At 44.2% G+C, this 16,209-nt stretch overlaps 1 protein-coding gene across 6 annotated transcripts in view; it reads right to left on the bottom strand.

The window, feature by feature from the left end:
- The window catches only part of pald1a (phosphatase domain containing paladin 1a), a 48,576-nt gene extending 32,378 nt beyond the window's left edge, over positions 1-16,198 (bottom strand). Inside the window, exons 1-11 of one of the 6 annotated variants that reach the window (XM_076760326.1) lie at positions 16,129-16,198; positions 5,939-6,136; positions 5,654-5,756; positions 4,474-4,653; positions 3,834-3,998; positions 2,900-3,060; positions 2,219-2,294; positions 1,123-1,277; positions 878-974; positions 482-586; positions 49-144 (exon numbers count right to left, since the gene is read on the bottom strand). In XM_076760326.1, the coding sequence (XP_076616441.1) occupies positions 49-144; positions 482-586; positions 878-974; positions 1,123-1,277; positions 2,219-2,294; positions 2,900-3,060; positions 3,834-3,998; positions 4,474-4,653; positions 5,654-5,756; positions 5,939-6,123 (1,323 nt within the window). In that variant the 5' untranslated portion in view covers positions 6,124-6,136; positions 16,129-16,198. Of the gene's footprint in view, positions 1-48; positions 145-481; positions 587-877; positions 975-1,122; positions 1,278-2,218; positions 2,295-2,899; positions 3,061-3,833; positions 3,999-4,473; positions 4,654-5,653; positions 5,757-5,938; positions 6,137-8,390; positions 8,551-10,206; positions 10,266-12,500; positions 12,544-12,635; positions 12,925-16,128 lie in introns of those variants that run through there. The other 5 variants (XM_076760324.1, XM_076760327.1, XM_076760328.1 and 2 more) reach the window with 5 other exon arrangements.
- Positions 16,199-16,209: the final 11 nt, after the last annotated feature.

The following is a 16,209-nucleotide window of genomic DNA, read 5'->3' as shown; positions in this document are numbered from 1 at the left end:
ATGTAAACTTAGATATATAGACATTTATGCTGGAAAAAATGACTTTACCTGTTCGTGAAGGTATGCATTAAATACAATTAAGTAGAAGTAGCGCTCCAAGCTCTGCATGGTTCTGTTGAGAAAGTAGTCTTTGGTACTGCTCCCCTAAGAAATAAACCACAGCTTTAATATCTGTTCATAGTAGCAGCTCATTTTCTTTATTTCTCTTACTAAGCCTGCGTTTGAGATTCCACTTGTTTCCTGAACTGCAGGGATATTATACAAAATAAATCAACACTCTTAAGTCACCTGCTTCTTAAGCCCTCCATCAGCTCAAGGACTCACACTGAGAAGGACTTTTTATGCATCATCCTTTGATTTCAGCTTCACTCTTGCTTTATTTAGCATCATCTACGTCACATGGTGCAGCCTTCGAGGAGAAATTCTAGGTGTTAGTCAGCGCTGCTAAATCACAGCTAAAAAAAAAAGGATCATCACAAACCTGAATTTGATAATCTTCTCCAATCCCTTCCAGTTTACTCTTGTTCTCATATATTGCTTCTTTTATGTTGTGCATTTCTGAACACAGGGCGATGGCCTGGTCAACCTGTCAGGTAAAAACAAGACATATAAAAATGCTCAGTTTTGAGGAATAATTTGATTCTGATAAGGTTTCCTCCCCCACAAAAAATCAATTACTGTACATTATATCTAGTACTCCATTAAGGAATATGCAGATATTCATCAAACTCCGCACAGTGAAAGTCCAACATCAAAGTAAAAATACATAAAACACTTTGGGTGGGTGAGGACTTTATGACTGGTTGTTTATGACCTACAGATGCTCTCTTTATGATCTTAAAGTGGATGTTGTGATGGAGTAGGTCATTTGCTTTACCTCCTCCATGACCTGCTGTCCATTAGGCAGCTTGTTGATCAGAGACTGGATGACCTGGAACAAAGGTTTGGGCTCTGAAGCTAGCGCCTCCTCAACTCTGCAAACACAAGGCAAACCAGGTCAGGTCCCCTCTAACTGGATATCACAGAGAGGCTAAACAAAACCAGGCTGCATCATTATTAAACATGCGATGAAGGTTTATGTCATGTAATTCTCAATTTTCAGTGCTGAAGTTTAGTTCTTACTGAGGCTGCGGTTGTGAATCACCCCTCAGGCGATTCATGACCAGCGTGCCCAGGATCATGGCGAGGTTGGTGCGGCCGACGCCCACCTGGCAGCTGAAGAGCAGGGCGGGCAGCCGCCGGGACGCATTGTGGCCCAGGGACAAGCTGGCGCTCTCCTGGAAAACAGAGCACACGTGGAAGAGAGATTCTGGAGAGATGGCAGACTGTAAAACACCAACAGAGCTGAGCGGTGTTATATCACTACTGTGGTAATGAATTAAACATAAAAATACTAGATTTTAACGTCAAAAGGGGTTAAAACTGGCCTAAATGTGGTTGAAAAATCAGCATAAAAAAGTGCTTCAGCCAAATTTAGGACAGTTTTTAGAAGGCCAGCTGCAAATCACCACGTCAACACTTCATGTTTCTTAATGTCATGTTGGAAATATATTAGTTGAGATGAGGAAACTGTGATTTTAAAGCCTGTTTAAACCACAGAATTGGGAAATGAGGAACATCCTGGAAGCTATAATTGCACTGGAAAATATGAAGGATCGCCATGCCTGAAATCTTTAAACGGGAATCATCAAGGACAATGGCTTAAGTGAGATCTACAAATGAAAGAGTGAAAGAAAGAGTGCGGCAGGACTCAACACAGCTCTGATCCAAACACTGCTTAAAGAAAAAAAAGAAAAAGGGAGACACTTTCCAACCACAGGGAACTGGGCTGGCTGCTGCAAGTCAGTCCAAAAAAGGGCAAAACAAGACGAAAAGAACATCCTGTGTGAGTGAAGGGCAGGACGGAAACCAGACAGAGCGGATGACCAAAGAGCGGACGTACAATGAGTCCAAACTGCAGGTTTTCTGCCATTTTTTACAACGATCACACTTATTAGTGATTGATAGGGCAGATTCAAACGACTGCATGTGGATTAGAAAAGGCGACTGTGACCTTCTCGCCACCACAGTGAGGAAGTCCAGATGCTCAGCAATATTCCAGCCATTAATAACTTTAATGGCACATCAAAACAAGATCCCATCAAGAGGAGCACAGCCGAAAAAGGTCTACTGAACTGGTGGACTGTAAACCACGAGGGACGTTTTTACACGAGCTTACCCTGAGTATGTTAACGAATGCGTCAAAGTCTTCCTCCAATGGCGCTCCCTCCATTGGCAGTGGTAATCTGTAGTACCTGCAATACAACAGATAGTTACCGCGAGCTGAACCCGCGCCTGTGTTGTGTCAATATTGCCTTTATGTAGGTCATAACAGAGCACATACACATCTGACCTAAAGTAGGACTCGACAGCTGAGCTTTCTCATGGCGTGTTTACTAATCCAACATAGAAACTTCGCCTCCTTCCGCAATCCACGAGGGATGACGGGAGAGATGAAATCATGGGATCGTTAGCGTTCCCTTAAAAATGCACCTCCTGGAATTTCAAAGTACCTGTAATAAAACATCCCGCTGCTTTCTTTTGACAATAAAACTACAGGAGGATCGACGAGGCCTCAGCGCCCTGCTCTTGGTGTAATTAATAAACTCTCTCACCCTGGAAATGTTGTGAGCATCATTAAATCTCAATAAAGCCGACTGTTGATCTGACTGCAAACAGGATGCTGCAATCTGTAGTTTTTACACCCCCCCCTTCCGAAAAAGCAGGGCAACCAGCCTCTGCACAAACAACCACCACTATTTATAACCTGCTGTGCATATTCTACAGCAGGCAACCACACGTAAAAATCTGAAGTGTGAGCTGAGGAGCTGAGGGCTAACAAAGGAACAATGTAAACAACCTGTAGGCCGGCATGGTGAACATGGGCCTCTTGTAGACCTCCTCGGTCACATGGATGTCCTCCTCACACGTGATGGAGATCTTCTGCGGCTCGTCTTTGAAGTACTCGATGTCGTTGTAGACGTAGAAGACATTTTCGTTGAGCTTGGCGAAGTCGTGGAGCTGCAGGGGAAGGAAGAAGGGACAGTTTCAGTACTCCTTTAGACAAAAAAAACTGCTAAGTAATACTCCTTTCACATGGGACAAAAGGCCCACTAACACCTATTAACATCTGGCTTTTGTCTTCAGTGGGAAAGCGTACGACTGGCATTCATTCCAGGGTCAAATGATCTGCAGTAGTCACATGTTCCTGCTCCAAGGCGCCCGGGTAGGACATGTGTTGGCATGTATATAGCCAGGAATATTATTTATCGTTTTTTTTTTTTTACAGGTTATGGGAACAATACGTAAAGGCGCCTTCCTTCTTCAAACACTGGCAAGGCAGCGAGGTGAAAGAGCTTCCCCTGACACGCTCAGTTTATAAAAGGGATTGAGGTAAAAGAAAAAGTAGTGCTGCCCAATTTTCAAGCAGATTCGTGACATCAAACGTGACACAACCCAAAAACAACAACACAAAAAAAACAAACTCATCTGCTGGGAGGAGTCAACCACCTATTTTTAGCAGGTTTACTCTGTCTTCAAAAAACCTGCACATACATGCTAATTTTGGTGCAAGATAAGATAAGACTTTATTGATCCCAGGCTGAGGAAGTGCACTTGTTACAACAGCAAGAATAAAAAGGAGAGGTAGAAAAAAAGAGCAAATAGACAATAAAAAGATCAATCAACTATAGTTGAAACAACAGCGTGTATGTGCAGTGACTCTGGAGCTAAACAGTGCGACGGCCGTTGGAATGAAGGAGCTGCTGTTTGTAAAAGTGATCCATGTTCCTCACCTCCTTCCTGACGGTGAGCTCCAGGCTCTCCACCAGCTCCTCCTTTTCTAGGCCGTGAAGGTTCTCGTGTAGGTTCTCCTTCCTCCTGGGGGTGTACGGCACAAAGTCGTCGTCCTTGTGCAGGAAAACCACCGGCTCCTCTCTTACACAGAAGAATATGACCTCCTGTTTGAAGACAGTCATCAAATAATAATAATAGCTTTTAAAAGTAAATGATTTGTTGCCTTCTACCAACTACATCACTTCCAAGAGCAACTGGAAACAATCTGCTGTCATATGACATGCAGCACATGAGTAAGGAGTTCAGAGAGGCCTGACTTATAATTTTGTCAATTTCATTTCAATTAGGGTCAGTTTCTAGCTGCTGTAAGCACAGAGATTCATTTTCCACTGGTACACACGACCACAACTTTCTGTTTGCTCAGTTCTACAATTCAGCCACAGCTTCCACCGAGCACTTGACTCCTCAAATATTTACTGACAACACAGCTAGAAAGAGGTCAGGCAGCGCTGCAGCACAGAGGCACCGACACAGCGGAGTTAAGAACATACAATCTACCAAACACGAACAATTTATGTGAGCTCACTGTGTGTAAATTCTGCTTATATAAATATGTATACAAAAGAAAATAACAGGGACCTCGTGTCCTTGCGCCTGGAGCCTCTGGAGAACCTGTTTGAAGCCATTCAGGCTCGGCTGACCCATCCCATACAGCGGGTAGGACCCCTTGACTTGGCGGAAGTTGGGCGCTCCGTAGCTGCCCGTGGTATTGAGGACATCTGCCTTGCTGTACACATCCTGGACCATGAAGTACTCCCCCTGGAAAGCAATGCAACTTTCATCTGACTCCATCTGAGAGCCTGACCCCAACACAGGATTTCCCCAGCTTCCACTCCAGCATGCATTAGCATTTGTAAATTCTGCAGAGCAAATATGTCAACACTAAAGCGGCTGGATAAATCTGAAAATGGTGTTTACATGTGAAAACGACTCGCATCCTCACGGGCATTTTAAGCCCTTTAGCTAAGTGTTTTGCTCTTTCATTTAAGTTCTCAATACTAACAAGCACGAAAGAAGCGGAAATTAGCTTAAATCTCTTCTTCTGTCCTCTCTGTGTGTTAGCAAATAACAAAACTGACACAGTCTGGTTACTCTGTTGTCTCAACAGGTTAAATCTCTGCTCCGTCACCTCCATCTTATACTATACATACTTATACTGAGTTTCAATAGAGCATCAAACTTCCCAAAATATTGACATATTTTCCAGTTTCCATTGTCAGTGTTAAAAATAATGATGTATAAAATAATGACTTTACCTCCTACACTGCTGCAGTTTAAGTATTATTCAAATCACCATTTTATTCTTGGAGGTAAATTCACATCACTAACTTACCTAAAAGGGTTTGACAGGGGATATGAGATGGTTTGCTTAGCACATTCAGATTTGCTAAAATGCTGTTGAAAGCCCAAACAGAGAGGAAAACTATCTGCCCTCATAATCTTACTGTGACTCCTGACCTATCTATACATGTAAACAAAGGCTGTGGGGCAACACTGATGAAACACTGCATGCCTGAACAGACACAGCAGAGGTGACGGAGCAGATCAAAGCCGTGATAGAGGGGTGACAACGTTCCTGTTTCAATGGCTGCCCCAGATCATAAAACAGCGCATGACAATGCTCCGATGCCACTCTGCGGTTTGAACATACGAATGTGAAAACAGCGTGCTTAAACATAGATGAGATGATGCTGCGTCTTTCTGCGACAGTGCGGCGCCTTCTTGCAGCGAAGACGTTTGTCACACATGTTGTCCTTACCTGCACCAGGTAGTGCTCGGGCATCGCGTCCGATATCCGACCCACTTTGTAGTTGGTCTTGAGGATGTCATCGTGAATCTGAAATTCCTGTCTGCAATTATACCTGTAAAGCAGAACACAACAGCAGGTCTGGGTGGTATCATCGGCTGCTATTTGCCAGGCCTGGATTGACAAATGAGACGATAACGGGGGCAAACACTTGGGCTGGGTGGGGGGGATGTCACCGCAGTGATCAAAGAGGATTAACACCCAGTCGTGAGAACACGGATTCGGGGAGGGACTTACGTGATGACGACAGGTGCCACTTTGTTGGTGATAATGGACTTGGCCTTGTTGTTGTGGATGTTGACCGTCTGAAAGGGGCTCATGCTAAGAGACTGCCTGCTGTCGGCCATCCCGTTGCCATGGACACTCTCAAGTGGCGATGCTACAGAAACAGGCTGTGGTGCGGCACTGGCAGTTGTACCCATGCTCCACAAGCAGCTGTGAATGACATCGCAGTGGACTCAGAAACAGGAAGCAAACACGGGGACGACACTCACAGACGAACCTAAAGAGGGAAACCTGGGAACGTCTAACACTGAAGTAACATAAGTAACAAAGATTCATGGCTGTGTCGGCCACCACTTGGCTCCAGACTGAAATATCTCAACGACTATGGGATGGATGACCAAGAAAGCACGAGGAGACCGATCGTGTGTTAGCTTAGTTTAGAGGCTAATAGCGAGCTAACCATAAAATGAAACTTCCTTTGAAAAACCTGTCAAGTCAGTGAGGTAATCGTGTAATGGCTTTTGATTTTTAAGGTCTGTGGTGAAAATAGGCTGTAAAATTTAGACCTGGAGAAGTTTTATGCATGTTAAATCCCCAACTTTTCCGTTGCACCCATAGTACAAACATTCATGGTCTCCAGAAGACAAATCCTACTTTGATCCCTTGACTTTTCGACTTTTCTAGCACCACTATGAGATTGACTTCTTTGGTTTTTAAAACTCGTGGATGGTTTGCTGAGACACTTGGCACACACATATTTAGGTCCCCAGAGGATGGACGTAATATCTTTGATCCCCTGATCTTTGTCCAGTACTTTGATTGATGATCAAGTACTTAGAAAAACAGTGACTCTCTCATTACCCACAGCTGTACTCCAGTGACTTTTAGTCTTGTTTGGATTTTTAAGCAGTCGTCCAACTTTTTGGTGAAGCTTATTTGCTTATTTACCAAGAGTTACATGAAACGATCCACACCCCTCTCACATCTGTTCACTAAACATGAGCAGCCAGTTATCTTAGCTTAGCATAAATACTGAAAACATTTTAGCACTTCTGTTTTTGTACTGACTAAACAAACCAGTGCTAATTAGTGAGATTCTGAGGTGCTGGTAGGCAGATTTTTGTTTCCTTTGGACAGAGCAAGGCTTGCCATTTCTCCCGGTTTCCAGTCTCTGTGTTAAGCTAAGCTAACAAACTGCTGGGTGATGCTACATACTTAGCGTACAGACATGATAGCGGGATCAATCGTCTCATCCAAGTCTGTGCAACAAAGTAAATGAGAAAAAAAACAAAAGCAGAACAGACTGAACCTGTTTGATGCCTCTGTATCTGACCAACAGCCAGCTAAGGCTATGTGATAAATCATGTCATAAATGTTACTCATGCAGAGGCAGAACATGCAGAGGTTTAGCTATCGACTCAGGAATTCCCCTTAAAGGTTTAGTCAGCGCTCAAATTACAATCACTAATTTCACATCGATAGGATTTAATCATGGTGGCGTGGGATTAGAGCGGAGTGTGACAGTGTTTGTATTTGAATCATACAACTTGATGCAGAGCTCTCAGACCCCCACACGAGCCAGCCACAGGTTTCAACCAAACCTCCTCCCCTCTGAATAAACAGTGAGCTTTGCAGGGAGCCTGCAGATAAACAAACGAGCCTTCCGACAAGCTAGCAGTGAGGCATAACACTGCTCCTCCACATCACTTATAGCATGTAGCTGGTCAGGAACCAACAGCACCAGAGAAACACACAGAAATACACACAGTCCCCTCATTAAAACCTCCAACAACACAGAGAAAAGCACAGGATTTCACCCGACACAAACTCACAGACGCACATACTGTAACAGTGGAGCTGCCAAGCGTCCAAAAGCACAGAATCAATCCAACATCAAAATCTACTTGATGTGGCAGAGCTGAGGGGTATGGCAGGGTTGCATGTACCCGCCTGAGCTCAAAGCACCTCTGTGTGATCTCCAGCTCTGAACAGAGTGGACTCTCATTGTGCCGAGAGGCTCTGTGGAGAGAGAGGAGCCGGTGAGTCACCGCTACTCTCCTCTTTGTTGCTGAGTGGGCAGGTCAACCTTATACTCAGAGACCTTTTGATTCAGAGTCTCTTTTCACAAACCCAAGAGGGAAGACTGCGACATATTGATTTTCTTATTACTCTGTGTGCTGGCATCGTTTGAAAAATACAGATACGACGTCTGAAATGTTTTTACAGCTTGACTAGGAGGAAATATGCAATGAAATAACTGCAGAGTAAAAAGAAGTCAAATCTCTACCCAAGCCCCATAAAAGGAAGCTACGTTTTCAAGAATACCGTGCTACCGCTGCCCAAGTCTATTTGAGTCCTCACCACATACCAAAAGCATCTCTGTTGCCATAATCTTGCGACTACCACAGGAAAAACAACAAAAAGCCTTCACAAGGCAAAAATCCACTAAAATCTGGCGTCTTACGTGTGAGATGAGGAGCGATCTGAGCTCCGAGATCCTTTTCTGTGCTGCTTGTTTTCCGCCATGGTCCACAGGAGTGTGAGAACTTGGCATCACATCCAAAGAGAAATCTTCCTCTTTTGGGTCCCCCGTGCCCACCCCCAGTCGGTGGGAAACACCCCTTGCGGGAGCTCAAAGTGCCCGGCTGCTTGGCATTGGGCAAAAACTTCAGGAGTCGAGGATCTCAGACAGCGTCCCCCTCGTCCACGTCCCGTCTCCAATACGATGTTGGGGAGTAGACTCATGCGAGAGACTGAAGTCTCTACGGAGGGGACCGGGGGAAGCAGTGGTACATCTGGCAGCCAGATGGCCAAAGTTCAGCTCCCTTTCACAGGGAGAGGCTGTGCACAGAGACGACACGGTCGACGCTCACACTGTACAGCGAGCGGGACAAAGGAACACGCTGGAACGATAACCCCATTCAAAATGTCTCGAAGTCATTTCTGGTTACTGCTCATCAAAATGTGAGGATGCTTTGTTTTTCTGTGTTTTACAGAAGTGGAAACTCAATATTCTTGGATTTGGATAGTTGGTCAAAAAAAAAAAAAAAAAAAAAATCTGAAGACTTCCCCTTGAGCTCTGGAACCTTGTGGTGGTCATTTTTCACTAGTTTTAGTATTAAATAGGCTAAACAAAAGATGGCTGTCTTTCTATTTCTCTAAATTTAGTGCAAATTTTCTGCAATCTGCAAAAGAAAATGTGAATGAATGCGTGTGTCCATCCATTACTGACATGCCAGTCTTAGGAATGAACATTAAAATCAGAGATATGTGGTGCTAATTCTCCACGCATGTCCCTTTAAACCATTTCAGAAGAAGAGTGCAAAACGAGATGACATATGAAAGCGATGTGGGAAAAAAAATGACAGAGATATGGCATTTAGATTTGTTGATCACTGCACCCAGAGCAGCAGAAGCTTCAGTGTATCTACCAATACAGCAACTTTTCCACTTCAGTTAAGCATAAAAACCTTTCAATAATATTTTGAGATTTTTTTTTAACATTGCCAGCATTTCCACTCTGATAAGGAAACAGGTGGATAGAAAAGTACTGCGGCTTGAATGTTTGTTCAAAAAGAGGGATCCATCATCTGTTGCTCTTCCATAAGTTTCTTCTTTTTTTCCCGTTAAGATGGTATTTTTAGGATGTTTTCCTCATGCAAACCTAATGATAGACAGTGATGTATGCTGTACACATTGTAAATCCCTTTGAGACACATTTGTGATGTGGGATTTTGGGCTATATGGATAAAGCTTGAAATAACGGCAATAAAAATAAACAGTTGCAGCTCGACTGTCATGTCAAAAAATAGGTAGATTATGAAACATGATAGATGTGAGACGTCTTCCGTGTCTCCCTCACTTCCTATTTGGACTGAAAATGGAGCTCACGGGCTGAGCATTCCTCCCAGTAAAGACCATTTACATAGCAAACGCTTTTCAATCTCTGTCACTTTAAGGACATTTAATCAGTAGGTTTCTTTTACCCACCACCACAGTCATGCATGATAATGTGCATGTTCCTATGTGGCTCAGGCGAAGGCTGTAAAACTCTCTGACAACAGATTCTGCCATTATCCTCATGCACACAAGAATTTCCTAAATTTTATCCCATGTGATGGTGTTATTTGTAACGAGCGTTAAATGAGGCTAACTGACACTTCCTGACAGAAGCTTTGGTTTTACAGGCCTCCAAAGCAAACGTGTCATTACAAATGCTGCAGCATGCGCAGTAGCTTGCTCACTGAATCTGGACCATTGAAAACCCTCCTCTGCCTTACCTTACAGCCTGTCACCTCTGCTGCCTGACCATGGTGCACACACACGCTTTGATACGGAAGCGCTTGCTAGACACAAGCTCAGCTCGTCCGACACACTGATTTCAGGCTGGGCAGGCCTGGTCTAGCAGGCGGGCAGCTGGGGCGGAGGCCTGAGTAGAAATAGCCCTCAGTCATAAACATCCTCCTGGAGATCCAATCAAGGCAACTCATCAGAGAGGCTGTTTATCCCACATGTCAACCAGAGTAGTGTCGTGCTGCTCGCGAGGCCAATAAAATGACAAGACAAACTCGGATTTCCTCTGGCAATGTGGAACAACAATAAAAAAAGCAAGTGACCAAACAAACACAAGATGATCTTGAGTTCACCTTTGTGTGCCAGCCAGGCCGTGAGCAGCTGGTCGGAGAAGTCAGAGGCTCTTATAGTCAAATTCACTGATTGCACAGTAAGAATACAGCCATGGAAACTGGAACCTCCTGCCAGCCAACCAGCATTGCTCCATTCAGGGCAGCCCCATTTAAATTCAGCCGGTGTCCCAACTTTGCTGTAGCAACGTCTTCAGACAAAAGGGTCTGAGTGCAGACAGGAAGGAGCGTGCAGCTGCAGGATGCATCTGTTGGTGGCCGCGAGGAAGGATGCAGAGCGCTCTTCATTCACAAGAGATGCAAGGGTTCAAGAGAGATGGGTATCACTTTGAAACGCTTTGGGAGATCTTTCCACACAACTTCCCATAGCAAGATGGAGAGGAGAAAGCATCAGCAAGTGGCACAAAAAAAAAAAAAAAAAGAGAAAAAAGTGAAAATTCAATGCAGCTTGCTCGCTTGGCAACATTGCTCATCGTATTCAAGGATCCTGGGCATTTCTGGTCTCCAAGGAGGCCACTCGTTCAGTCTGCCAGTTTTATGTTGGAAAGCCTGCTGGTTGCACAAAGCCACATAAAAACGACAAAATCGTGCAAATTCAACATCACACTGTGCAACATTGCTCAAAAACCTTATATAATACACACCAACTGAGGGTTTGGTGTAATCCAATGTTAGTCTTATTTACAACAATGACACAATGTCCCCACAGTCTCTCACTCATCACAGGATCCTAGACCACCAAAACCATTCTATACACCCCGGTCACACTCCCCCATGCAGAGGAAGTGTAAGCACACCTTGACAGGAAATGCTTAGTTGTACTCTCTGAAACTTCCTCCCTGCAGCTGTACACATATTTCACCAATGAGGTTAAGGGTTACATGCAGGCGTGATTCCACAGGACATTGCTAGTTCCTGAGCTAAATATCAGTGCTACGCGGAAATGAGCTCAGTGCTTCCTCTTCAGAAAATCTTTTTTGTTTTCCCTCAACGGTTCCAAAGACCTCATTGTGAGTTTGTGTCAACTTACAGCTCTGATGTTTGCTTTCGTCCAAAATAAATCGCCCGACAGGCTGCTCAGAAAGAGACTGTGGCAGAAAGGAAGCCATGCGATGCATTGTTCAAGGATGCAATTTCCAAATCTGATCAAACTACCGCAAATAGCTCTTGCACTGCAGGACAGATCCAGAGTAAGTGCACAGCAACTGGCTGAAAAAGGACGGTTTCCCAGTTAGAGCAGAGAATCTACTGGGACTGCAGTGGATATGACACAAGTCACATGAAAAACCTTCAGCCTTCTACATTCTTGCTTTCATCACAGCTTGACACGGAGCTGCTAAAAAGGGTGTGCAAATCTATTTTTAAAACCCTTCCTGTAATTTATTTCATTGCAAGATGGCAATTTTATCCCCCTATGATTTCCAGGCTGCAGTAATGTGGCTTTCATTTCTTTCTAAACCCCAACGTCTGACCACAATATTCTGTCAGCACCACCAGGGCAACCGACGGCATTTTCATTTGTCAAAGCCTCAGAGAACCTCTCCAGCCGACAGATCTTACACCAGTTTGTTAGCGTGTTCCATTTCGCTCGCCGCTCTGTACTGAAACGGTAAAGTTGTGCTTGTGCAAACACATCCTGACCGAGCAGCTGCGTTTTCTAAGTTGCCGTGGGAAGCCAGAATCCTGTCAAACAGGCACTGGTCCTCTGTGAGAGGAACGAGAGCTGATAAACACTTCAGAGGCATCACATGCCAAGAAGAATGTAATCCATGTAGCCGTGTGAATATCAAACATGACGGGTATTATAGAAGAACGTGTTCAACCAAAGAATATGTCTCTGAAAAGGGAAAATAGCTTTCATATTCTGTCACAGATGATCATTTTTAGTGTGTGACATGTTTGCATAGTTCAATCTCACATAAAAATCACACCGGCATCTGAAGTGATATTTAGACAACAGCGGTGGTTTCCTTTCAGCTCCTTCAGAGACGCACTGATGACACGTCCGGCGAGCACGAGCCTGCAGCTTGACTCAAGCATCAGAACGGAAAGTATCGCAACTGTACCTGACATTCAGCTGATCAGTCCACCGTCCGAGAGGTGCTCGAATCTGTGAGGAACAAAATAAAAAATAAAGAAATAGTGCCTTGAAAATAACCAAAAAAATATCAGCTCTCCTACAGGCAGCAGCACCGGTCTCAGTCAGACTTCCTCGCTGGCATCTCTCTGATCTGTGAGGCAATCTGTCGCTGCCCGCTGATCACACTAGTGCAGGCGGCGGTCTCGCATCATTAAGGCGTCCTTATAAAGCGAGTCAATGAACGTGTCCTCCAGTGAGGACAGATCCCAGACAAACACTCAGCAGAGCGAGGTGGGCAGAGCTCTCAGAGCTGTCTGAGGCTTAGATGGGTGACGACATGCTCCTGTGCTGCTTTTTGGTGACTTTCTTTCTATGCATCCCCCGTGCATGAGGTGCAAGGCTGCGAGCACATGCTGGGATTTGTGTGTGTGTATGTGTGTGTGTGTGTGGGGATGTGTAAAGAGGATGTGGAGGCGGACCCACGGAGGCTTACTCATCATTCACTTCACTATCCAATCACTACCAGAGCCTCCCGGCAGCACAATGCCTCCCACGCATGGCAGACCTGTTAACAACTGTCTCAAACACGTAACTGAAACCTTCACTTATTAAACTTAGTACAATCAGCCGCAGCCGTTAAGCCTCTCCCACATGATGTAGCGTGGACCTGCCGGGAGGCTGACAATCAGTAACAACTGCACACAGACGACCTCATATAAGCCTAATTCACTACGATGCTATAATTACTCCATTCATTAGCGGTTAACACATGCCATGTTGAAGGCAAACAAGCTTACAGCTGGGCAAATACTTAGATTTAAGCTCGAGGTTCAGCTGCAAAGGGCTGTGTGCTCTACCTCTTGTGGTCGTAACCCTGAGGTCAGACCAGCTCATCGTGCATCGAGTGTCCTATTTCACCCTGTGGGCTGCATAAAGCAAGAACAAAGCCAACAGTGTCTGGTGATATAATACCTGTGCAGGCACACACACATACCTGACAACAACAATGACAGTCAGCAGCATCAAGCTTATCTTCAGAGTGGCTGCCGCTGAGAATATTTTCTCACAGAACTATGTGTAATCAACAGTCTGTCACAAGATAATGTCCAAATTAAGCTTATTTGCAAAAGCAGTGAGCAGTTTTCGAGACATGGATGTAAAATCTAGCGCTGCCACACCTGTTCCTTCCTTCCTGCAGCAGCGCGAGCCAAGACTCTGATGTTCTTGCAACACGCTCAATGTGAAACAAAACCCTCCCAAGGCCCGAAAAAGCTCTGAACATGAATGAGTCAATCCAGTGGGTGAGCAATTGCAATTACTAAGATTAAAACCAAATATCGAGTAACAGGAGTCCTGTAGGTGTCACTGAAAGAGACGCAGAATTCAAGTGAAATCAAGCCAAAAAAGCTGCAAAATGACACATTCTGTCACTCTGACAGCTTCGTTTCCATCCACTTTTTAAACAGATGGCGATAAAACAGAGCACAATTTGGGATAAGAGGATGTTCTGTGACAGATGAATAAAACTTCCTCTCATGCTAAATGTCCGCAGTGGAAAAAGGAGCATATGGCCAACATCACCTGTCCTGTCCAAATCCAACTTGCTAAAAGCCTTGTAACAGCAACAGGAAAGGAGGCGACAGCGCAGGGAAATATTTCACCTGAGCCAACGTTCAGGTGAAATATGGAGACGTCACCAGCAAATCTGTTTTTTCCCTTTCAACTTATAACTGTAACCAATACAAATGCTCCAAGGAAGATGACTTGACAAAGAAATCACCCAAAGAGACACATTTTGGGGGTTATCAAATATTCACCTGAGTCCAAATATGACACCTTGTGGTAAAAATAATCCATCGCACTCAGACGTGCACACAGGATTTCTAGTCACCGGGACACAGATGTCCATTATCTTATGACAACAGGTGTTTATACAAGAACTTGGCACAAGGTACCGGATACTTTAAAGGCTGTAAATCTGAATCAAAGCAATCAGACTGAAAATAATAGATAAAAAAAAATCAACCATGTTTCATATTTTCTGAGGAAACCCCAAACCTAACTGGAGTTATGTTTTTATCAATTCCCAACATGTAACCCTAAAACCCATAAAAAGCTCTTAATAAAGCACTGGCTATGACAACATCTCACAAAATCACCAACTTCACAAGTTAAACCCGGGAGGAGGAACATTTCTGTAATCCCTCTTATCAAGATAAACCACGAATAAATAACTCAATCATTTATGATCCAGGTGTCCATTCATCGAGGACTTTCAGGGCCTCTCTCTTGATTAATTGTGATGTTCGCGGTTTGATCTGCGCTCTCGGTTGTCAAGAGCAAGTTTCTGTCTTCCCCCTGGGATGTAAAGGTAAAGTGATATGAGCGGAGGAGACTGATCCCAGCTGCACGGGCGAAATCACACAAAGGCCGGGGCGGCGATACATCAAAGTGTGCATCATGTGCTTTGTCTTACTGCTCTGTAGACTTTTCATACTTTACATTACACCTCATGGGAAGAATGAACATGTCTTGGCACATTTTGTCTATGGAAAAAAATAAATTGGCACTGGCAGAATATATTCAGCGACATGCCTTAATGACTCCAAATGCACAAAACGTGCCCAGACATTGCATTCATGAAAGACTAAAGTCTAAAATAACTGATATTTTTCTGCATATAAGCTCATGACAACGTATGATGTGTTGCCTATAATGTATTTGAGAATGGAAGCTCATTTTTGACCTTTGGGAACAACATATGTCACAAAAAAAAGTTTCTCAGAAGACATTTGGCAGTCTTCTTCAGTTAAGATGCTTATAAATGGACCTTTGAGCTTAAATAATGGAGTGGCTATATCTTACAGGATGTAAAAATGCATTCAAGGCAGTAAAAGGCTTGCAGAAGTGGGTGCAGCTGTTACACAAAGCTGTTTTAAAAAGTGGTGAAGTGGGACTGTAATAATGTATTACATCACCCAAACATTTTATGATTTGAATGCACTGCCGTTTTCACAGCAAGTGTTCGTGGCACACATTCACTGCAGGCTGCGCAACACAATAAAAGAGAAGATGTTGTGTGTGTATTTAAGAAAATAAAAGCATAATTTGCCATTAATGTGAAGATGCGTTTCTTTGATAATGAGCAGCAACTGCAGGTTGATCCAACTTTTTTTTTTGTTTTTTACCATTCATTACGGACTGTGACTAAATCCTGAGCTAGATGCAGCGCACAATGCAGTGCAGGCATGGAGAGTGGGGGTGCCAAGCACATGTATGCCCCATCAAGCACACAAACACTTCGCCTCATGAAAAGCTCCTTCGCAGTTCAAAGCGCTCGGCTGCAAATATTCACAGTGCACGATTAATAAAGGCATTCAGAAAATGTTAAGTCTTAGCATCCCAAATCGGCATGAAATATGAACTTATGGGCTGCCGAGGCTCGCGCAACAACAGCCGTAAACTTTAAAGCTACTCACCATTTCAGCACACGGCGGGTGAAAAAGCGTGCGGCTCAACACAAAGCAGGTTTTCAGAGCTCGGTGTGTCCGCGGCGGAGG

This window comes from Chaetodon auriga, chromosome 20, assembly GCF_051107435.1.
Source record: "Chaetodon auriga isolate fChaAug3 chromosome 20, fChaAug3.hap1, whole genome shotgun sequence".
Taxonomy (NCBI): Eukaryota; Metazoa; Chordata; class Actinopteri; order Chaetodontiformes; family Chaetodontidae; genus Chaetodon; species Chaetodon auriga.
Note: the sequence above shows the minus strand (reverse complement) of the source record. Positions and strands in the feature narration are given on the sequence as shown.